This window comes from Euleptes europaea, chromosome 1 (assembly GCF_029931775.1).
Source record: "Euleptes europaea isolate rEulEur1 chromosome 1, rEulEur1.hap1, whole genome shotgun sequence".
Taxonomy (NCBI): Eukaryota; Metazoa; Chordata; class Lepidosauria; order Squamata; family Sphaerodactylidae; genus Euleptes; species Euleptes europaea.
The window spans coordinates 181259501-181282576 of NC_079312.1; the positions used below are offsets into that span (position 1 = coordinate 181259501).

The window sequence follows — 23076 nt, forward strand, 5'->3', positions numbered from 1 at the left end:
CCCGACCTCGTTCACCCGGCCCTCTTTTGGGGGTCCGATTTTTATCCCAAGTGCCTGCCCCGGAGGTCGGTTGCGGCTCACCTCGAGGTGTCGAAAAGCCAATGTTGAAAACAAAGAGGCCGGGAAGCTGACTGTGTTTTATTTTTGTGCTTAAGAGTGACATAAATTATATATAAAGTTTTTAGGGGGTGGGGGGAAATGCAAAGGAAAACAATCTCGAATAAGACCCTCTCTCTAGAATCTTGCACCAATAATTAAAGCCTTGTGGAAACCGCAGCCTTTTTGTGTTGTGTTCATGGGTCGGCTCCGCAGGAGAAAGACGTCACGCTGAGTCTTTCAAGTAATTCCTCTTCTCGGATCGCTTTTAACTAAAATGGGTCACTCTTTCCAGCGTCTGCAAAATGAAACGTTGGCTTGATGTGTTAAGCCTGGGGGTCTCCAACATGGTGCCTGCCAAATGCTTTTAGAAAATGGGCAGGGCCAAATGGGGCTTTCCCCAACAAGGCTTCGGTTTGGCCATTAAAGATTTGATTGGCTTTGCTGGTTTTTAAAAATGGTGCTTCGGCAGCACAGCACTGTATGACTGAAGGCAAGTTGTGGCAGTCATTTTATGGATGGCTCCGCCTCCTGTGGCGGGCTCCGCCTTCTGGGGAAGCAGTTTTGTGGCTACACCCACCACGCTATGGGGAGGGGCTGTAGCTCAGTGGCAGTCTCTGCTTGGAGTGCAGAAGGTCCCAGGTTCAATCCCCGGCATCTCCAGTTAAAGGGACTAGGCGAGTAGGTGATGGGAAAGACCCCTGCCTGAGACCCTGGAGAGCCGCTGCTGGTCTGAGTAGACAATACTGACTTTGATGGACCAAGGGTCTGATTTAAGGCTTCCTATAGGGAGGGGCTGTGGCTCAGTGGTATAGCATCTGCTTGGTGTGCAGAAGGTCCCAGGTTCAATCCCTGGCATCTCCAGTTAAAGGGACTAGGCAAGGAAGTGATGTGAAAGACCCCTGCCTGAGACCCTGGAGAGCCACTGCCGGTCTGAGCAGACAATACTGACTTTGATGGTCCAAGGGTCTGATTCAGTAGAAAGCAGCTTCATGTGTTCATGTGAGACCCCGGAGAGCTGCTGCCGGTCTGAGTAGACAATACTGACTCCGTGACTCAAAAAGTTTGGGAACCGCTGCTTTAGAGAACGAAGCAGCCGAGGAGGGGAGGGCCGAGGTGCTGGGGCCTGCTCCTGATGACCCCGCCTGCTGCCAGAGCCCCGCTTCACGGTGGTTTGGGCTTCTTCACACGTAGGGTTGCTGACCCCAAAGTAAGCAGACACACACACACCCAGCGGTTAAAATCCGGGAGCGGCTGTGGTCGGAGTCCTCTTCTCTCTCCTGCTCTTCCCTCTCTTTGTTCCTCATGCTAAGGGGCAGCAGCTGAGCCCTGCTCTGTGCAGCTGACAGAGGCTGGAAGGGCAAGCGCGGGGCAGCGCGGATCCTTCCCCGAGATAAGCAGGCCGCTGACACCGTGTTGGTGGAGAGGCCACAGGAAGCAGGTGCGGCACCGAGAGAGCCCGGGACGGCGAGCTGCGGGAGGAAGAGAGGTCGGTCAGTTGGCCCAGCCCGAAGCTGTGGTGGGCCATAAGTCCGACTCAACACGCACTCCTGTTCGAGCCAGCAGGGCCCCGATCCTGTGTGTGTGTTGGGGAAGGCCACTGATTGCCTTGGGGCTTGTAGCCCGGTCTCAGAAACAGCCCCTCCGGCCAGGGCCAATTCCCTGGTCAAAGTCCTTGCGGCCCCCACAAGCCAGCGTGGTTAGGGATGCCAACCTCCAGGTGGTGGCTGGAGATCTGCTATTAGAGCTGATCTCCAGGCGACCGAGATCAGTTCCCCTGGAGAAAATGGCCACGTTGGCAATTGGACTCTATGGCATTGAAGTCCCTCCTCTTTCCCAAATCCCGCCCTCCTCAGGCTCCACACCCAAAATCTCCAGATATTTCCCAACCTGGAGCTGGGAACCCTGAGCGTGGTGTAGTGGTCAAGAGCAATGGATTCTAATCTGGTGAAGCGGGTTCGATTCCCCACTCCTCCACATGAAGCCTGCTGGGTGATCTTGGGCTAATCATAGTTCTCTCCGAACTCTCTCAGCCCCACCTCCCTCACAAGGTGTCTATTGTGGGGAGGGGAAGGTGATTTTGAGCTGCTTTGAGACTCCTTTCGGTAGAGAAAAGCAGGGTATAAAAACCAACTCTTCTTCTGACGTTCTTATGACTTCCGAACATGGAATTCCCAGACCCCATCAGTCAGCTGGATGTGCGGGGGGTGGGATGGACAGAAGGACATTGGGGTGAATTAGCCCCCAATGACAGATTCTTGTTTTGAGGGTTCACCATCAGTGAATGACGGTTTGGGCCCCGATCCCAGCAAAAGCTGGAAACCTGGAAGATTCCCAGGAGGGTGCCAACTTCGTTTGCGTTTAGCTCCAGTGGGCTCAACGCCTAACCTGTGTGCCCCCTTCCTAGGTGCCCGACTGGGGCTGGACCCAGTGTCCGGCCTGCAGGAGAAGGATGTTGATCGGCTCCGGGTTCCCGGTCGTGTCCACCACCTCCAGCTGCTTCAGCTCCGCAAACGCCTCCGCAGACACGTTGGCTGCCAGTAAGCGATTGGATCTAGAAAAAGAGAAGGAGGGTTTGTCTGCAAAAGGGGGCCAGGCTTTGTTTGCAAACACAAAAGGGAAGGAAGTTTCCTTTTTTACGGCTCCTGGAATTTTGACTCAAGGCCAGCTGGTGGGTTTAATTCGGAAGCATCAGGATGAGTTCCTTTCGGTGCCATCCGATGGGTATTTAACTAGAAAGATAGCCCCTCTGCCTTCAATGGGACTTTTCTCTCAAGTAAGATTGCACACAGATCACAACGTTGAAGTTGCCTTTCATGTTCCTCATAAGGGCAGTGGTTGCTTTTCTGTCATGCCCTCAACCACCTATAAAATTGCATTTCCAAGTAGCAGATTTCTTAAATGCCCTTTCAGTTTAGCTACTAAAATAACTTTGAGGCCCTGAGAGCCAGCGGGCTGTAGTGGTTAAGAGCGGTGGACTCTGAAGAGCCGGGTTTGATTCCCCGCTCCTCCACATGAGTGGCGGACTCTAATCTGGAGAACTGGGTTGGTTTCCCCACTCCTACACATGAAGCCAGCTGGGTGACCTTGGGCTAGTCACAGTTCTCTCGGTACTCTCTCAGCCCCACCTACCTCACAAAGTGTCTGTTGTGGGAAAGGGAAGGAGATTGTAAGCTGGTTTGATTCTCCTTAAAAGGTAGAGAAAGCTGGCATATTAAAACCAACTCTTCTTCTCATATGCCTTTTAAAGGGGAGTATTCCAAAATGTACCCTTCCCACTTAGTAAGCAGCATGGCTCAGGCTATCCAGATCTCCAATGTTAAGCAGGGTCAGCCCTGGTTAGTACTTGGATGGGAAACCACTGAGAAAGTCCAGAGTCACTACGCAGAGGCAAGCAATGGAAAACCACTTTTGTATGTATTTTGCCGTGACCTAGATGGCCCAGGCTAGCCTGATCTCACCAGGTATCAGAAGCTAAGCAGGCCCTGGTTAGTACTTGGGAGACCACCAAGGAATACCGGGGTCACGATGGGGAGGCAGGCAATGGTAAACCACCTCTGTTTGTCTCTTGCCTTGAAAACCCTACGGAGTCACCATAAAACAGCTGTAGTTTGACGATACAAAACTGGAATACCCTTATGCTACAATATCAGCAAATTACAAATAAGCAGCATAAGCCAAAAAGGTGCAACAGACATGTAAATCAAAAAGTATCACAGCCATAAGGTATATGTCCATAACACATATTCACCGAGCAATACACAAATATACATCACATACTATACAAATATTGAGACTGACTCACAGCGTTTTCTTAATCTCTTGCAGAAGATATGAACAATGAATACATCACAGAAGAAAGGTAAGTGGAAGAATAGTAGTCCATATGGCTTGAAGCTTGTATTTTATTCTTTTCCTTTTTCCAAAGGAGAAAACCTCAAAGAAGAGAAGAGAAGACGGCCTGGCTGCCTCTCTTAAAGACAGTTTCACATTGCTCAGAATGAGCTAAGCTTTTTCAGTTCTCCAACATAACATTCTTATAGATGCATCATATAGTCAGCGTCATATCGCTATTGCTTCCAGCCATATGGACTACTATTTTTCCACTTAACCCTTCTGTGATGTATTCGTTGTTCATATCATCGGCAAGAGATTAAGAAAACACTATGTGTCAGTCTTAATATTGCTATAGTATGTAATGTCTATTTGTGTATTGTTCTGTCTGTGAGCTGTGGTTTGACGGCACGTTCCGCTGCCACCGTGAACGTGTTGTCCATGCCACAGAAGTGAGCAGTCTGTGAAAGTGTCCCCCGCCTCTATCCTCACCGCAGAGCGATCGCGCGGAGGTTGGGTGTCGTGAGGAAGGCCTCGGCTGTGAGCACAGCGATCCGGTTGTGCTGCAAGTAGAGATACTCGAGCGACTCGGGCAGGTCTGGGGGAACGTAGGACAGCTCGTTGTAGCTCAGGTCCAACAGCTGGGAAAGGAAAAGCAGAGGAAGGCCAACTTTGCGCACAGAGTAGGAGGGAGATTTGACAAAACCCAGCAGGAAAGTCTGAGACATTAATGAGAGCTGGCCAAGAGCTTACCACCATGCTCTTGTGCCCTAATACAAATACAAGCTCATACCCTGCCAGAAATTTTGTTAGTCTTTAAGGTGCTACTGGGGAGGGGCTGTGGCTGTGGCTCAGTGGTAGAACCTCTGCTTGGCATGCAGAAGGTCCCAGGTTCAATCCCCCGCATCTCCAGTTAAGGGGACTAGGCGAATGGGTGATGTGAAAGACTTCTGCCTGAGACCCTGGAGAGCCGCTGCCGGTCTGAGCAGACAATACTGGCCTTGATGGAGCGAGGGACTGATTCAGTCGAAGGCAGCTCCGTGTGTGTATTGCTGGGCTGTTCTCAGCCAGCGATAGGCTTGCAGGCCTTTCCCCGGCAACACCAGCCACCTCGTGCAGCTAGGGGCGTGGGAGGTGGTGGGCTAGCAAGTGAGTGGGCAGGGGGCCCCTCTGGAAACCTCGGGCCCTGGCAGCTGCCCCACCTGACTGCACACTGCCACCAGCCCTGCCGCTGCGCCCTCACCTTGAGCCCATGCAGCTCCTGCCAGGTGCCGGGCGAAATGCCGCCGATCCGCAGACGGTTGTGGGCCAGGTGCAGCTCCTTGAGCACGGTGAGGTTGGCCAGCAGCTCTGGCGAAAGGGAGTTGATCTGGTTCTTCTGGAGGTTGAGGACCTGCAGGCTGGGGGGCAGGCCGGCGGGCAGGAGGGTCAGCCGGTTGCCGGACAGGTCGATGGACTCCAGGCGCCGCAGCTTCCGGAAGGCCAGGCGGTGGATGTGGGCGCTGTACAGCCGGTTGTAGCTGAGGTTGAGCTCAGCCAGGGCGTAGGTGGTGGCGAAGTCCTGCGGCCCGATGCGCGCGATGCGGTTGTGCAGCAGCATCAGGGACTGGACCCGCCTCGGCAGCCCGGGGGGCACGCTCTCCAGGCGGTTGTTGTACAGGTGGAGCGTGTGGAGGGAGCGCAAGCGGGCGAAGGCCTCCGGGTGCACGCCGGAGGCGGTCAGCGCGTTGCTTTGGAGCAGGAGGTACTGCAGGCCCCGTGCGCGGCTCAGGCGCTCCGGCGGGAGAGAGTTCAGGCGGTTCCGGCCCAGGTGCAGGATCACGACGTTTGCGGGCAGGCCGGGAGGCACCTCGGTCAGGTTGTTGTTGGAAAGATCCAGGTACTCCAGGCTCTTCAGCTTGCTGCAGAGAGGCAGAAGAAGAAGAGGAAAAAGAAGAGGAGTTGATTTTTATATGCTGACTTTTTCTACCACTTAAGGCAGAATCAAACAGGCTTCCAATCACCTTTCCCTTGCCCTTCCACAACAGACACCCTGTGAGGCAGGTGGGGCTGAGAGCTGTGACTAGCCCAAGGTTACCCAGCTGGCTTCATATGGAAGAGTGGGGAAACCAACCCGGTTCAACAGATTAGCATCCACCACTCATGTGGAGGAGTGGGGAATCGAACCCAGTTCTCCAGATCAGAGTTCACTGCTCCAAACCACCGCTCTAAACCACTACGCCATGCTCGCTACACTGAGATGTATGTGGGCTCGTCTTTCTTGCCTGGTTGGGGGGAGCGGTCTTCCAGCTCTCCCCCATCCCAGAGCTGCCCACCCGGACCCTTCCAGGATCCTGGCTCTCCCCTAAAGGCGCCCCTTCTTACCTGAAGGTGGAGGGGTCAAGGCCATCGTTGGTCAGGTTGTTGTTCTGCAGGTAGAGTTCCCGGAGGCGCCACTGTCTGCTCAAGGCCCCCTTAGGGATGCGGGAGATGCGGTTGTTCTGTGAAGTGGAGCCTTGTGGTCAGGGACGGGACCCCTCTATCTCCCCCCCCCTCAACACCCGCACACACACCAAGGAAAGACATACATAACATTGTGCCCTGGACAATGTCACACTAAGATCAAAATTAGAGACCATGATGGTCTCGAAGGTGCTCCTGGACTCCAATCTAGTTGTTCAACAGCAGACGAACACGGTCACCCTCTGAAAATGTCTTCACTGTCTCTAGTAGCCTCTGATGTGCCTCTCCTCCGTGAATCTGTCTAACCCCCTTTTAAAGCTGGGTACCCAAGGTTGGGTAGAAAAAAGAAAAAATATATATATATATATATATATATATATATATATATATATATATATATATATATATATATATATATATATATATATGTGTGTGTGTGTGTGTGTGTATGTATATATATATGTATATAAATACTGAAAATATAATTTATTTGAAGCGTTATGTAAAGGTTAAAAAGATTAAAAAACATTAAAATAGCACAATGGCATTTCCTAGGGTTGATATCTGTAACCACGTACCAAATGTATTTCGGCCTACTGGGCCTTCATCAGTGGTCAATTAAAACCCATGTTAAGCCTGCACACATTTACAGAAATAAATACATACATACATACAAACAGTTCAAACCCAACCAGGCATGTGTATAGATTGTAAAATCTATTACCGATTACTCAAACACCTAGTAGAGCAGTTGATACCTGCACACATCGTATATGGCAGACATATGCAAACCAGTATTACAACTAGAACCAATCTGACCAGATGTTTGAGTAATTGGTAATAGATTTTACAATCTATACACATGCCTGGTTTGATTTGAACTGTTTGTATATGTATGTATTTATTTATTTCTGTAAATGTGTGCAGGCTTAACATGAGTTTTAATTAACCACTGATGAAGGTCCAATAGGCCGAAACGCGTTTGGTACGTGGTTACAGATATCAACCCTAGGAAATGCCGGCACAATATTAAGGGATTGTAGAATCTGGAGGTTTGCTTTTCGTGTATAGTTCTCAGCGCCTCTGATTGAGGACATTGGCCTTCCTGCCCTAACTCTCCTTTTTGGCTAAGAGCAGGCTGCTTCCTGCTTTTTGGGGAAACCTGCTGCCAAACCTGTAGATGCAGGCGGACGACTGCCAGGGGCAAGTTCTGGGGCACGTAGGTGAGCAGGTTGCTGGAGAGAATGAGGGTGCTGACAGCATCCGAGCCGTTGAAGGCATCGAAAGGCAGGCCCCCATTGCTCAGTTGGTTGTTGTGCAGATAAACAGACCTGGGAAGGGAAAAGGTGGGACAAGATGAGGAGCGCGGCGATCAAGGAGAGGATCGTGGAGTCCTACTGAGACCCTTATAAGGGTTAAGGCTGCTGACCCTGCAAGAAGAGCACCCTCTACCCCTCAAACTTGGGTTGCCAAACTCCAGGTGGTGGCTGGAAATCTCCTGGGATTACCACTGATTTTTAGGCGACCAGAGATCAGTTCCCCTGGAGAAAATGGCCACTTTGGAAGGTGGAATCTATGGCATTATGCCCCACTGAAGACCCTCCCCTCTCCAAACCCCATCCCCCTCAGGCTCCACCCCCAAGATCTGCAGGTACTTCCCAACCCTAGGGTTGCCAACCTCCAGGTGGTGGCTGGAAATCTCCTTGGATTACCACTGATTTCCAGGCAACCAAAGATCAGTTCACCTGGAGAAAATGGCCACTTCGGAAGGTGGACTATATGGCATTATACCCCACCGAAGACCCTCTCCTCTCCAAACCCCATCCCCCTCAGGCTCCACCCCCCTCAAATCTCCAGGTATTTCCCAACCAAGAGCTGGCAACCCTACCTCACAGTATCCTGGCCCCCATACATTAGGGTGAGAATCATTCACCCCAAACTTGAAGGTTTTTAAAACGGTTTGAAACTAATGGGGTGTAGGAGGTTACTTAGGCTTTTTATAATAATTAAGTGCTGTCAGGTTGCAACTGAATTATGGTGACCCCTCATCAGGTTTTCAAGAGCGGTTGTTTTCCGTTGCCTGCCTCTGCGTGGCAACCCTGGACTTCCTTGGTGGTCTCCCATCCAAGTGCTAACCAAGGATGACCTTGCTTATCTTCCAAGAACTGATGAGATCAGGCTAGCCTGGTCCATCCAGGTCAGGACAAGAGATGGAGTCGGTTTCTCATTGCCCACCTCTGCGTAGCAACCATGGACTTCCTTGGTGGTCTCCCATCCAAGTCCTAACCAGGATCAACCTTGCTTCTGAGATCTGGCAAGCTCAGGCTAGTCTGGGTTATTCAGGCTGCTTAAGCTCTTTACATGCCAGTTATTTCTCTGCTCAAAATGTTCTCCCTCAAACTTTGGATTGCCAGCTGCCAAAGGAAAAATCACCTGTGTGACTCACGAAAGCTCCCACCCTGCCAGAAATTCCATTAGTCTTTAAGGTGCTCCTGGACCCTTGCTCTTTTCTACGGCTACAGACAGGCTAACACGGCCACCCATCGTGATTTAACAAACGGTTAATGAGATGTTATTTACAGGGGGCCTTGACCTGGATGAGCCAGGCTAGCCCAATCTTTTCAGACCTTGGAAGCTTCACATGGAGGAGTGGGGAAACAAACCCGGTTCACCAGATTAGAGTCGTCCGCTCATGTGGAGAAGTAGGGAATTGAACCCGGTTCTCCAGATTAGAGTCCTCCGCGCCTAACCACTACACCACGCTGGCTCTCAGTGGCTACTCCACAAAGTCGACCAGGAGACGGTTGTCTGACGATGATCTTGGCTGAGGGCCTGTTCCTCGGGGACCTTCAGAGTCCATGGAGCCATTTGACATCTCAGGACATCTGCTCGTGCCTGTGGGCTGGACCCCACCCCACCCCAGCCTTACCTGAGGCCAGGCTTATGTCCAAAGGTGAGTTGGTAGAGCTGAGTCAGGTGGTTGGCCGCCATGTCCACAATGCGCACAGTGCCAGGCAGGAACTGCGGGGCATCCGAGAGCTGCAGCGGAGAGCCACGAAGAAAGTCAAAGTGGCCCCATGGAGAGACAAGGCAACCCTCTAATAAAGACGAGTTATGCCTTAACCAGGGGTGGGCAGTCCCTTGACCTAACTGGGAATGATCCTGTAGAGCCACTGGGCCAGAAGCAAGCTGAGCCCAGAGACCTTTGGGGCACGGCCGGAACCACCGGGGCCTCCGGGCTCAGCATCCTGCAGGTCTGTTTTAGCATCCCTGACCATGCCTGGCCTCGTCCGTTAAGAGATGGCAAAGAGGGACCTAGCAACCCTGTTGACTAGAGGGACCCCTGGTCTGATCCAGCAGGGCTGTTCTGAGGTTCTCATCAGGGGAAGGCCTCAGCCTCTCTGCCCTGTTGTTGGACCTCCAGAGGAACTGATTGGCCACTGCGTGAGACGGGATGCTGGACTAGACAGACCCTCACTGGTCTGATCCAGCAGGGCTCTTCTGAGGTTCTTATCATGAGAAGGCCTCTGCCTCCTGGCTTTGGCCTGCCAGGTTACCGCATGACAGCACTCACTTGTCTCACAAGGAGATGCCCGACCACAGTCATTATTCTCTCCCACTCCCCCAACGGCTTCCTGCTTCATACAGAAGAAATCCTGAATGCCTGACCCAGGCAATTGTTGGGGTCTCTAGTGGGGTCTTGTTGGGGTCTCTACCACATGCTGGACTAGACGGACCCTCACTGATCTGATCCTGCAGGGCTCTTCTTTGGTTCTTATCAGGGGAAGGCCTCGGCCCCTATGCCCTGTTCTTGGACCGCCAGAGGAACTGGTTGGCCCCTGTGTAAGATGGGATGCTGGACTAGATGGACCCTCACTGGTCTGATCCAGCAGGGCTCTTCTGAGGTTCTTATCAGGAGAAGGCCTCTGCCTCTCTCTGCCCTGTTGTTGGACCTCCAGTGGAACTGGTTGTCCCCTGTGTGAGACGGGATGCTGCACTAGATGGACATTCAGTGGTCTGATCTAGCAGGGCTCTTCTGATGTTCTTATGAGACCCCCAACAATTGCCTGGGTCAGGCATTCAGGATTTCTTCTGTATGAAGCAGGAGGCCGTTGGGGGAGTGGGAGAGAATAATGACTGTGGTCGGGCATCTCCTTGTGAGACAAGTGAGTGCTGTCATGCGGTAACCTGGCAGGCCAAAGCCAGGAGGCAGCCTCACCTGAAGCCACTCACCTGATTGTTGGCCAGGTAGATGTACTGAAGCGCCTGCAGGGACTCGAAGGCTTCATCCGGGAGACCTTTAAAACGGGACACACTAGAAAAAGGCATGCGGTGGTCTTGCCGAGCTTCCGGGTCAGCCTGCTTTGCCTGCCCGGCACAAGCCCACCCCTCTTCGCCAAGGGCCAAACCCACCTCTTCCTGCTAGGACCAGGGCCGGCATCAGCATACCCTGAGGTGGGGCAGCTGCCAGGGTGCAGAACATCTGGTGGGTCCCACTGCCAGAGACCCTGACCCACACGCCTCCTGTGCCACTTGTCTGTACCCATGCTCCTGACGGCTCTGAGTCATTGAGGATGGGTGTGGGGCACAGGGGGGGCAGAGGTAGGTGTGGGGGTGGACGGTGGAAGGACAGGTACGTGGGGGCATGCAGGAGGTGTGGGGTGGAAAGGGGGCATGAGCGGGCCCCCAGTGGTGGGCAGACGGGGACCCCCGGGCACTGTCTGCCCACAGCCCCCCAAAACCTGGCGCAAGCCCCGCCTGGGACCCATGCCCCCAAAGCAGCAGTTCTCTACCTTCCCTTCCCCTCCCTACAACAGTCACAGTGTGAGGTAGGTGAGGCTGAGAGAGTTCTGAGAGAACTGTGACTAGCCCAAGGTCCCCCAGCAGGCTTCATGTGGAGGAGCAGGGAATTGAACCCGGTTCTCCAGATTAGAGTCCACCGCTCTTAACTGCTACACCACGCTGGCCCTCCTGCTGAGGCTCCCATGTTGGGTTTTGAGTTCGTTTGCTAGTTTAACAGCCTTTTCCAGGTTTGGCATGACTGTTCGGGCAGAACCACACTGAAAGTGCCCAAACAGCACCTGTGGTGTAAGGCAACTCCAAGGTTTTGAGAGTTCCCTCCCTCCCGCCTACCCAACCCAGAATTCTGGGCTTGTTCAGCAGCGGTAACCCCTTGAGGGGGATCCCATGGCATGCTAGCCGTCCCTTTGAATGCCCGACAGCCCCCTTCTCCCCCCGCCCCCGGTTAGCCACTCACCCTCCGAGGTGATGTGGTTGTTGTGAAGATTGAGGGTCTTCAAGTGAGCCAGTCGAGAGAGCTCGTTGTAGGGCAGTTCCTGAAGCCGATTATTCTGTGGAAGGCAAACCGAGAGGGTCTCCTTCAATGTAAGGCAGCTTCATGCGTTGGGGAGGAACTGTGGCTCAGTGGTAGAGCATCAGCTTGGCACGTGGAAGGTCCCCGATTCAATCCACATCATGTCCGGTTGAAAGGAATCTGGGACCCTCAGTCCACCAAGGTCGGTATTGTCAACTCAGACCGGCAGCAGCTCTCCAGTGTCTCAGGCAGAGGCTTTGCAAAGCCACCTGCCTGCCTAGTCCCTTTAACTGGAGATGCCGGGGCTTGAACCTGGGAACTTCTGCATCCTAAGCAGAGACTATACCACTGAGCCTATGGCTCAGATGGTGACGCCAAAGTACTGCCCTTGATTTCCAGTTTGATTTAGGAACATCATTCATCTCTACTTGCTGGGCGAGGCTGGCCCCGCTTGCGACCGCTGCCAAAAAGGAACCATGCGGAGGTCGGGGCCCGCCAGATTCAGCAGTGCACGCCACAAACTGAGCGGTTCAAGGGCTCTGCCACGCCCCCACTGACCTCCACCTGCACCCCCAAAGAAGAAGAGGAAGAGTTGGTTTTTATACCCCGATTTTCTCTACCTTTAAGAAGTCTCAAAGCGGATCCCATTCCCTTCCTCTCCCCACACCAAGGCACCTTGTGAGGTAGGTGGGGCTTGGACAGTTCACAGAGAACTGTCACTAGCCCAAGGTCACCCAGTAGGCTTCATGTGGAGGAGTGGGGAATCGAACCTGGTTCACCAGATAAGGGTCCGCTGCTCATCTGGAGCAGCGGGAATGATGAAGCTGCCTTCTACTGAACCAGACCCTTGGTCCATCAAAGTCTGTCTTATCTACTCAGACTGGCAGCGGCTCTCCAGGGTCTCAGGGTGAGGTCTTGCACATCACCTACCTGCCTAGTCCCTTTAACTGGAGATGCCGGGGAATTGAACCTGGGACCTTCTGCATGCCAAGCAGATTCTCTACCGCTGAGCCACAGCCCCTCCAGATTAGCGTCCGCCGCTCATGTGGAGGAGCGGGGAATCGAACCCGGTTCTCCAGATTAGAGTCCACCACTCTTAAGCGCTACATCACGCTGGCTCTCCCCACTGTTGGGCTTTCAATCACCTGCAGCGACAGATGCTGGATGCTCTTGGAGAGGTTGCTGGGGAAGATGTGCAGGTCGAGGCCGCCGCAGTCCACCGTCTCCTCCACCGGGCAGGTGCAATTGGCCGGGCAGCTGAGCACATTCCGGGCAGAGGTGCCCGACATGGGCCGGGGCATCGCCGGTGGCAGGTCATCGTCCTCCTGACTCTCGAACGGCAAGCCGTCCGGGATGCTCAGTAGCAGCAGGAAGAGGCCGCCGCCGCACAGCTGGTCGGGGGACAGACCGGCAAGGTTAGTCAATGGGGGCTCTATACACCACCTTCCCCGGATTTTCTCTCAATGCTTCCCCTGTCTGCTTCGCCGGGCAAGGCCGGAAGCCCCCTCCCCTTCTCTCCCCCTGCCTAGTTCTCCTGGGAACACAGAGCCCCTTACGAGCCCTGAAATGCGTCACTCGCTGTAGGGGCGGGGGACCTCAAAGGCACAAGGGGGTGTTTGTCCCTTTCAGGGAGGGGGTGCTACGCAAATGGGTATCTTGAACGAGGAGGTTAAGGAAACGAGGAGGGGGAGAAGAGTTGGTTTTTATATGTCGACTTTCTCTACCACTTAAGGAAGAATCGAACCGGCTTACAATCTCCTTCCTTTCCCCTCCCCACAACAGAAGCCCTATGAGATAGGTGGGGCTGAGAGAGCTGTGTCTACCCCAAAGTCACCCAGCTGGCTTCGTGTTTGTGTGTGTGTAAAGTGCCGTCAAGTCGCAGCTGACTTATGGCGACCCTTTTTTGGGGGTTTTCATGGCAAGAGACTAACAGAGGTGGTTTGCCAGTGCCTTCCTCTGCACAGCAACCCTGGTATTCCTTGGTGGTCTCCCATCCAAATACTAACCAGGGCTGACCCTGCTTAGCTTCCAGGATCTGATGAGATCAGGCTAGCCTGGACCATCCAGGTTCAGGAGTGGGGAAACAAATCCGGTTCACCAGATTAGCCTCCGCCGCTCATGTGGAGGAGTAGGCGAATCAAACATGGTTCTCCGCTCCAAACCGCTCTTAACCACTACACCATGATGGAGGAGGAGGTTTTTATATGCCGACTTCCTCTACCACTTAAGGCAGAATCAAACCAGCTTACAATCACCTTTCCTCCCCCTCTCCACAACAGACACCCTGTGGGGTAGGTGGGGCTGAGAGAGCTCTAAGAGAACTGTGACTAGCCCAAGATCATCCAGCTGGCTTCATGTGTAGGAGTGGGGAAACCTACCTGGTTCACCTGATTAGCCTCTGCTGCTCCATATCACTGCTCATAACCACTACACCAAGGCCAGTATTGTTTAGACTGGTAGCAGCTCTCTGAGGTTTCGGGCTGAGGTCTTTCCTGTCACCTACTGCCTGGTCCTTTTAACTGGAGAGGCTGGGGGTGGGGGGAAGGGGTTTGAACCTGGGACCTTCTGCATGCCAAGCAGATGCTCTCCCACTGAGCCGACTTCTATGGCCGTGGCATTTCTTGGCGGGGGGTGGGGGAAGAAGCAGACAATAAAAGAAAAAGGGACGACTGAGAGGCAGGATGCGGCATTGTGTGTGTCGGGGTTGATTGTTGAGAAGGAGGGAGGCGTTTGGAGGTTCCCCCGGGACTTGAAGTATCTGGATCTTTTCTGCCCCCCCCCCCATTCTGGCATGTCCCATTCAGGGTCAGCCCAAAATATTTTGGTTCCCACAGCAGGAAATCCAATAGCACCCTTTCCCTCTCATTGATGGATGAGAGAATCCACCTGGAATTCCTCGGTTGTGAGCCACGCCTATTCACATCAGCAAGAGCTGCAGTTAACTTCCTGGTGGATTATTTCTGCTTTGTGGCTCTCTGCCTCCCATTCTGTCTCCTTTAATGGTGCCTAAAGTTTAGTCTTAAGAGCCCCATGGCGCAGAGTGGTAAGCTGCAGTCCAAGCTCTGCTCACGACCTGAGTTCGATTCTGACGGAAATCGGTTTCAGGTAGCCGGCTCAAGGTTGACTCAGCCTTCCATCCTTCCGAGGTCGGTAAAACAAGTACCCAGCTTGCTGGGGGTAAAGGGAAGATGACTGGGGAAGGCACTGGCAAACCACCCCGTAAAAAGCAAAGTCTGCCTAGGAAACGTCAGGATGTGATGTCACCCCATGGGTCAGGAATGACCCGGTGCTCACACAGGGGACCTTTACCTTTAAAGTTTAGTCTAAAGCAGCTGCACAACTCTGGGTTGGGAAATACCTGGAGATTTGGGGGTGGAACCTGGGGAGGATGGGGTTCAGGGAGGGACCTCTGCAGGGATGTGGTGCGATAGAGTCCATTCTCTAAAGCAGCCATTTTCTCCAGGAGGACTGATCTCTGTTGACTGGCTCTCCGTTGCAATTTCAGGAGATCTCCCGGCCCCACCTGGAGGCTGAGAACCCTATTAATGATGTGGCTGACCAAGGAAGAGCAGAGGTCAAAATCTGGGCATGTCAAGGCCAGAGGGAAGCCCTGAATACCTCCACTCGGCCAGGGATTGTTACCCTCTCTCCACCCCACCTACTACGCAAAATCCCTGGGAGGAAGGAGAAAGGAATAAGCCCCAGAACTATCATAGAATCGTAGAGTTGGAGGGGACCACCAGGTTAATCTAGTCCAATCCCCAGCACAATGCAGGAAAACCCCCAGTAACCCCTTTCAGTGCCCAGAAGATGTCCCCGCAAAAAAAAAAAAAAACCTCCAGGATCCCTGACCAGAAGGAAAATTGTTTCCTGATCCCAAAGTGGCGATCGGCACTACCCTGGGTATGTGAGAAAGGGCCACAAGAGCCAAGCACTGACGCAACCCTTCCTGCCCTCCCTGTCATGATCTGCCTAAGTCCACAGAATCTGACAGATTGCTGACAGATGGCCACCTAGCCTCTGCTTAAAAACCTCTGCTTAAAAACCCTTGCACCGCGTCTCTGGGTGGAGGGCTAGAAGAGGCAGGGGAAGAGCTGGGGGCTGACCCTTGCCAAGCGAGCCCAAGTGCCAGAAGCTTCCTGCCAGGCAGACTCTCCCCAGGTAGCACTTTCTCCATCCCAACATCTCCATGCTAGCAGCTCCTGCATGTGTGAAAGGGCAGCTTTCATGCAGCTGCTAACGATATGGGGGGGGGGCAGACAGCAACCCTTCCCAGTCAGCCCCCCTTGGCAGCCAGCCACATTGGCCAGATCACGCATTCCTTGACCATCGCTAATGCATGCCCGGGAGTACTAGCTGGAGATCTCCTGCTAATACAGCTCATCTCCAGCCAATAAAGATCAGTTCTCCTCGAGAAAACGGCCGCTTTGGCAACTGGACTCTATGGCACTGAAGTCCCTCCCCTCCCCAAACCCCGCCCTCTCAGCCTCTGCCCCAAAAACCTCCTGCCGGTAGCGAAGAAAAACCTGGCAACTCTACCCAGTGCAGCCAGGAGATCTGCGGGGTGTAGGGTTGCCATTCGCCAGGTGGGACCTGGAGATCTCCCAGAATCCCCAGACTACATATAACAGTCCCTCTAAGGGTTGCCAACCTCCAGGTAAGTGCTGGAAATCTCCCAGAATCATGAGGGATCCCCAGACTAGAGGACAGTCCCCAGTTAGGATTGCCAGCCTCCAGGTGGGGCCAGGAGATCTCCCAGAATCACCACAGATCTGTAGGCTACAGAGATCACTCTCCCAGCTAGGGTTGCCACCCTCCAGGTGTGGCCTGGAGCTCTCCCAAAATCATGACGGATTGCAGAGATTAGCCCCCCAATTAGGGATGCCAGCCTCCAAGTTGGGTCAGGATCAGGTGGCCCCGAAAAACTCACGCCCTGCCAGAAATTTAAGGAGCTACTGGAGCTTCCCTCCGGCTCCAGACAGACTAACACGGCTACCCGCCCTGAGGAGTCTTGCGGTTCCTTAAAAGACTAACACAGAGTTCCCAACCTCCAGGTGGGCCCTGGAGCCCTCCCAGAATGAGGTCTCCGGACCCCAGAGCTCGGTTCCCCTGGAGGAAAGGGGCAGCTCGGGAGGGTGGACTCGAGGGCCTGACACCCTGCTGAGGGTCCCCCAGCGCTCCAGGAATCTCCGCCCCTGGAGTTGGCAACCCGCCTGTGAGCCGCCTGGGGCGCCCTCCCGGGGTTGTAGCCCCCTCCCCGCCGCGCCCCCTGCAGGCGCCGCCGGCTCACCATCGCCCTGCTGGGTAGGCGCCGCTCCCGGATCGGGGCCGCCGGCCGCTGGCTCCGGCCTCCCCGCCGGTCTGCACGCGCAGCCGGGGACGGGGCGCGCTGAGCCGGCGCGTCTCGGCGTCTTGCAACCCCTGGCAGCCGGGGAGGGGCGGGGGCGGTTGCATAAGGCTCCCCCCGCCGGGGGAGGCTGGGGGAAGGCCGGCCAGGCACGGAGGACTCCCCGGGGGCCGGGGATCCGCCGCGCTTCGCCGCCTGCGCTCCCGCGCCCTCCCAGATGCCCCCCTCCCCGGGTAGGGGCGCCACCACCCACCCTTCTGGGGCTTCCTGACCTCGCCCCCCCGCCCCGAGATGACTTCAGCCACAGGACCCCCTGGGCCTGAATTCCCTAGAGCGCGTGGGAGGCGAGCGCAGAGCCTCTGAGCCTAAGCAGAGCGCCTTCCTCGCGCCAACAGGGCTTCAGGACTTTGTTCTTGGAAAGGGACTTGTAAGGAGCTCTAAGGTTGAGTCTGTAGAGAGCGGTCACATGAACGCTGCCTTCTGAATCAGGCCCTCGGACCATCAAGATCAGGATTGTCTACTTGGACTGGCAGCTTCTCTCCGGGGTCTCCGGCGGAGGTCTTCCCCATCACCTACCTGCCCGGTCCCTTTAACTGGAGATGCCGCCAGGGACTGAACCTGGGACCTGCATGCCAAGCAGATGCTCCACCTCTGAGCCACGGCCTCTCCCCTCCCCTGGTCAGTGGGCCAGACTCAGGCTAGGGAGACCTGGGGAGTCAAACCCCTATTCAGTGACACCGTTGCCAACCTCCAGGTGGCTCCTGGAGATCTCCCGCTATTACAGTTGATTTCCAGATGGCCAAGATCAGTTCCCCTGGAGAAAATGGCTGCTTTGGAGGGTGGCCTCTATGGCATTATACCCTGGTCCCTCCCATCCCCAAAGCACCCCCCCTCAAAGATTCCCCCCATGGGCTAATCCTTAGCAATCAGGTAGCTGCAATGAAAAACAGACTTTTGAGTAGCGCAGAGAATAGGGAGATATTCCCCCCCCCCCCCCGGCTGAGTTCCTGGCTGCTTCTGCGCCGGACATATCATTCACGGGTGGGATTCACTGCCATAAAACCCTGTGGCAGCCGCTTGCTTTCAAAGGAGATTTTACAAATTCTTGGAGGACGTCTATCAATAGCTGTTCGTCTTGATATCCAAAAGAAACCTTCCCGATCAGTGCATAGGGGTTGCCAGCTCTGAGTTTAGAAATTTCCTAGAGATTTGGAGGTGGAGCCTGGGGAGGGCAGGTTTTGGGGGCGTGGAGGAACCTCAGCCAGGTATAATGTGGGGGGAGGTAGTTGTGAATTTCCTGCATTGTGCAGGGGGGTTGGACTAGATGGCCCTGGTGGTTCCTTCCAACTCTGTGATTCTATGACACCCTGTGAGGTAGGTGAGGCTGAGAGAGTGTGACTAGTCCAAGGTCACCCAGCTGGCTTCATGTGGAGGAGTGGGGAAACAAATCCAGTTCAGCAGATTAGCCTCTGCAGCTCATGTGGAAGAGAGGGGAATCGAACCCGGTTCTCCAGATCAGAGTCCACCGCTCCAAACCGCTGCTCTTAACCACTATACCATGCTGGCTGTTGTAACCGCATGGTGCATCTGAAGGCATCTGGACAGTCTCTTTAGATGGACCTTTGGTTCAATCCGGCAAGGGGGTGCTGACGTAGAGATATTTTAGCAAATCGCCCTTTGGGAGATTGCAGATGTGCCTTTCATAGTTGACTGGAGGGGAGAATCTCGGCCGCTTCTCTCCCCACTAACAACAGGAGAAGTCATGGGAGTCCTGATTCAGATGGGACACGGCAAGCACCATAATACTGAGCATTTGCCGTTCAGTCACAAGCGTTTCCACCCCATTTCAGGCTTCCTGTGGCAGGAAGAGGGAGGGGCCAGGTGAGGCTCCTCCGTCTGGGAAATCCTCCCTTACCGAATGAGACAGCCTGTGAAAGAGAGCAGGTGGTTCAGGTTTTTCTGATTACCATGCAGATTAATGCGGCTCCCAAGGCCGTTGCCGGGAACATTCCCAGAGCCTCTGGAACGGATCGCTAGGATTCTTCCAAAAGCGATTGGGTTACATAGATGATAGAGGAATGCTCAAAAAGCCACAGACGGAGCTTCCAGGATCAGCCTACGTGCGAGATTTAATGTGAACCAGGCTGAGCCCCAGGACCTTTTCCCAGCATCAGAGCTCAGGCCAAGGCCCACAGTCTAGCCATTAACGTTTTTCTCTGCAATCTCCTGATAAAGGAGAGCCCTCGTGGTGCAGTGGTTAAAAGCGGTGGTTTGGAGCAGTGGAGTCTGATCTGGAGAACCGGGTTTGATTCCCCACTCCTCCACGTGAGCGGCGGAGGCTAATCTGGTGAACGGGATTTGTTTCCCCCACTCCTACATACGAAGCCAGCTGGGTGACCTTGGGCCAGTCACACTTCTCTCTGAACTCTCTCAGCCCCACCTACCTCACAAGGTGTGTGTTGTGGGGAGAGGAAGGGACTGTGATTGGAAGCCGCTTTGAGACTCCTTAAAGGTAGAGGAAAGTGGGGTATAAAAACCAACTCCTCTTCGTATTGATGGCACCATAGCCCATACCTCCTGATGATCTCTTCCAGTGACTTCATGTAGGTATTAAATAGCATAAGGGGATAGGATGGCACCCCACAGGTCAACGGCCATATGGCAGAGCAGGAGTCCCCCAACAGTATCTTCTGAGTCCGCCCCCCCTCCCGATAGGACTCAAACCACTGTAATACGGTGCCCCTTCGTCCCAATGCTGAGAGGCGGCTCAGTGGAATACTGTGGTTGATATTATCGAAGGCCGCTGAGAGATCCAGCAGAAGAGTTGGTTTTTATATGCCGACTTTCTCTACCCCTTAAGGGAGACTCAAACCGGCTTTCAATCACCTTCCCTTCCCCACAACAGACACCCTGTGAGGCAGGTGGGACTGAGAGAGCTGTGACTAGCCCAAGGTCACCCAGCTGGCTTCATGTGGGGAATCAAACCTGGTTCACCAGATTAAAGGAAAGGAAAGCAGGGGTACTTGAAGAAGAAGAGCTGGTTTCTATATGCCGACTTTCTCTACCACTTAAGGAAGAATCAAAGTGGCTTACAATCACCTTCCCTTCCCCTCCCCACAACAGACACCCTGCGAGGTAGGTGGGGCTGAGAGAGCTGTGACTAGCCCAAGGTCACCCAGCTGGCTTCGTGTGTAGGAAACCAGCCCAGTTAACCAGATTAGCCTCTGCCGCTCATGTGAAGGAGTGGGGAATCAAACCCGGTTCTCCAGATCAGAGTCCACTGCTCCAAACCACTGCTTTTAACCACTACTCCACGCTGGCTCTACACCATACCTCCTGGTGATCTCTTCCAGTGGCTTCATATAGGTATTAAATAGCATAGGGGGATAAGATGGAACCCTGCGGCACGCCACATATCAACGGACGTGGGGCAGCCAGGAGACCCCCAACAGCATCTTCTGAGCCTGACTCCCCAAATAGGACATATTAGGGTGCCCCTTAGTCTCAGTGCTGCGAGGCAGCTCAGTAGCATACTGGGGTTGATATTATCGAAGGCTGCTGAGAGATCCAGCAGAACGAGAAAGCCCCAGAAGAATTACAGGGTTGACATTTACTTGATTGCGAAAGGGCAGCTCGGCTCTTCCCAGACTGCCAAAGAATAACATCTGACAAACTGGCTTAAGGGCTCTGCTCACAGCTTCCTTCCTTCGCTGGGCTCCAGCAGTGGGAGATGTAAACACTCCTTCCTTGTCCTTGTCCTTCTCACCTCCTCCCTGTCCCATTTGCCAACGCATTCAGCACGGGGCCAGCTCACGAGGCGCTGTGGGACTTCAGCCATGGTCTGGTGTCCTTTTCCAGGCTAGCCAACGTTCGTTCCCCGACTACGCTGACAACCAGAAACATCTGAAGAGCAGCTGTAACGTCACATACTCTGATGACTGAAAAATGAAATCTGCAAACAGATTTAGATTGGCACCCACTGACGCCTTTCTGCATGCCCAACGAGTAGGGTTACCCGGTTCCTCTTTACCAGCGTGGTGTGGTGGTTAAGAACGGTGGTTTGGAGCGGTGGACTCTGGTCTGGAGTACCGGGTTTGATAATAGTAATAGTATTCCCGGGTATTCACAAGGGGAGGAGAAATATCAAGGTGAGATCTCTCGCCTGCAGAAAACCGAGGCTCAGTCGAATGTAGCGCTCAAATGAATGCACGAGGAAAAGCCTATGCGGGTCAGTAGTAACAGCCAAGAAGCTGTACTTTTCCACTACTGTTGCAAGAGTGGAATCATGCCCAGCACAAATATTTAGGACAATGTGACAGATCTTCACTCCAAAGCCCATTAGCTTGGACACCTTTGCAAGATTTGTTGCCTATAGGAACATTCAGATCTGCTCTGATTTGGATGCAAATTTGAAAACAGAGAGTTGCGTAATAGGCAGAAAGAGGCTGTTCCCATGCAAATGTCAATGCCCCACCCAAGCCTCCAGGAATCTCCCAAGTCAGAGTTGGCCACCCTGTTAGCAGAGTTGCCTTCAGACTAGTGTAAGGAAAGAATAATTCACATTTTTGAATTCTCCCTGCAAGTTCAAATCTATGGTGAGACCACACTTGGAATACTGTGTACAGTTCTGGTCACCACACCTATAAAAGGATATTGCAGAGCTTGAGAAGGTGCAGACAAGAGCAACCAAAATGATTGCAGGACTAGAGCAACTGCCCTATGAGGAGCGGTTAAAACGCTTAGGGCTGTTTAGCTTGGAAAGAAGGCGGTTAGGGGGAGACATGATAGAGGTCCATAAAATCATGCACGGTTTGGAAAGAGTGGACAGGGAGAAGCTTTTCTCCCTCTCTCTTAATTCCAGAACGCGGGGTCATCTTCTGAAGCTGGAGGGTGAGAGATTCAAAACAGATAAAAGGAAGTATTTCTTCACACATGCTTAGTTAAACTGTGGAACTCCCTGCCCCAGCATGGGGTGATGGCTGCCAACTTGGAAGGCTTTAAGAGGGGAGTGGACATATTCATGGAGGAGATGGGTATTTAGGGTTGCCAGGTCCCTCTTCATCACCGGGCAGAGGTTTTTGGGATGGAGCCTAAGGAGGGCAGGGTTTGGGGAGGGACTTCAATGCCATAGAGTCCAATTGCCAAAGCAGCCTTTTTCTCCAGGTGAACTGATCTCTATCGGCAGGAGATCAGTTGTAATAGCAGGAGATCTCCAGCTAGTACATGGAGGTTGGCAACCCTAGGGGTATTCATGGCTACTAGTCAAAATGGATACTAGTCATGATGCATCCCAATTCTCTCCAGGGTCAGAGGAGCATGTCTACGATATTAGGTGCTTTGGTGCTTAAGCAGAAAATGAGTACAGTGGGAGCAAGCAAAGTTGGTGTCTTTTTCCTTGAGGAGCTAGTTCGCTTCTTGCAGGGAGCAGCTTGTTTTGGTCCTTGCAGGGATTTCCCCGCCCTTCCCAGGGAATTGTCCTACAAGCTGCAGCCTCACACCCATCTTCTCTGTGGTCCTCAAGGAAGGGGGCGTGCAGGCCCATCCGTTGCCCCAGCAACCGTCATGGCAACGCGTGGGCGGGGCCAGGTACCCGGGAAGGCGCCTTTCTCCCTCTTTCTCCGCGACCTCAAAGCCGTTCCTGATCGAAAAGCGATCTGTCCAATGGGAACTCGGCGAGCGTTCTGACACGGGCAGAAGGGGCGGGTCTAAGCCGAAGGACGCCTCGCCGCTTGGGAACGGGTAGCCGTGATTGACGGCCCGCGACTGCAATCTGTCCAATGGAAACTCGGCGAGCGTCCTGACACGAGAAGAGGGGGCGGGATCTAAACCTGAGGACGTCTCGCCGCTCGGGACGGGTAGCCGTGATTGACGCCCCGCGCCTGCCAATGACGGCCGAGCCGAGGGCTGGTCTTCGGGGCGAGGGCCAATGGCCGCCAGCTCACGTGGGAGGGCCGACCAATGAGCGGGCAGCGACGGGGGGGCGGAGCCTGGCCGGACAGCTCGCGCGGTTGAAAGAAGGAGGGAAGCGGCGGCCGGAGGAGGT

At 53.9% G+C, this 23076-nt stretch overlaps 1 protein-coding gene across 1 annotated transcript; it reads right to left on the reverse strand.

Moving 5' to 3' along the window:
• Window positions 1-2499: 2499 nt before the first annotated feature.
• On the reverse strand, window positions 2500-20871 carry PODNL1 (podocan like 1). The gene is made up of 13 exons (XM_056850531.1): window positions 20800-20871; window positions 18949-18961; window positions 16977-17361; window positions 16735-16795; window positions 12832-13077; window positions 11630-11723; window positions 10606-10670; window positions 9302-9411; window positions 7547-7703; window positions 6295-6410; window positions 5174-5831; window positions 4423-4571; window positions 2500-2650 (listed from the first exon to the last, which is right to left on the reverse strand). Exons 1-13 carry the CDS (start codon window positions 20869-20871, stop codon window positions 2500-2502), a joined length of 2277 nt encoding a protein of 758 aa, XP_056706509.1.
• Window positions 20872-23076: the final 2205 nt, after the last annotated feature.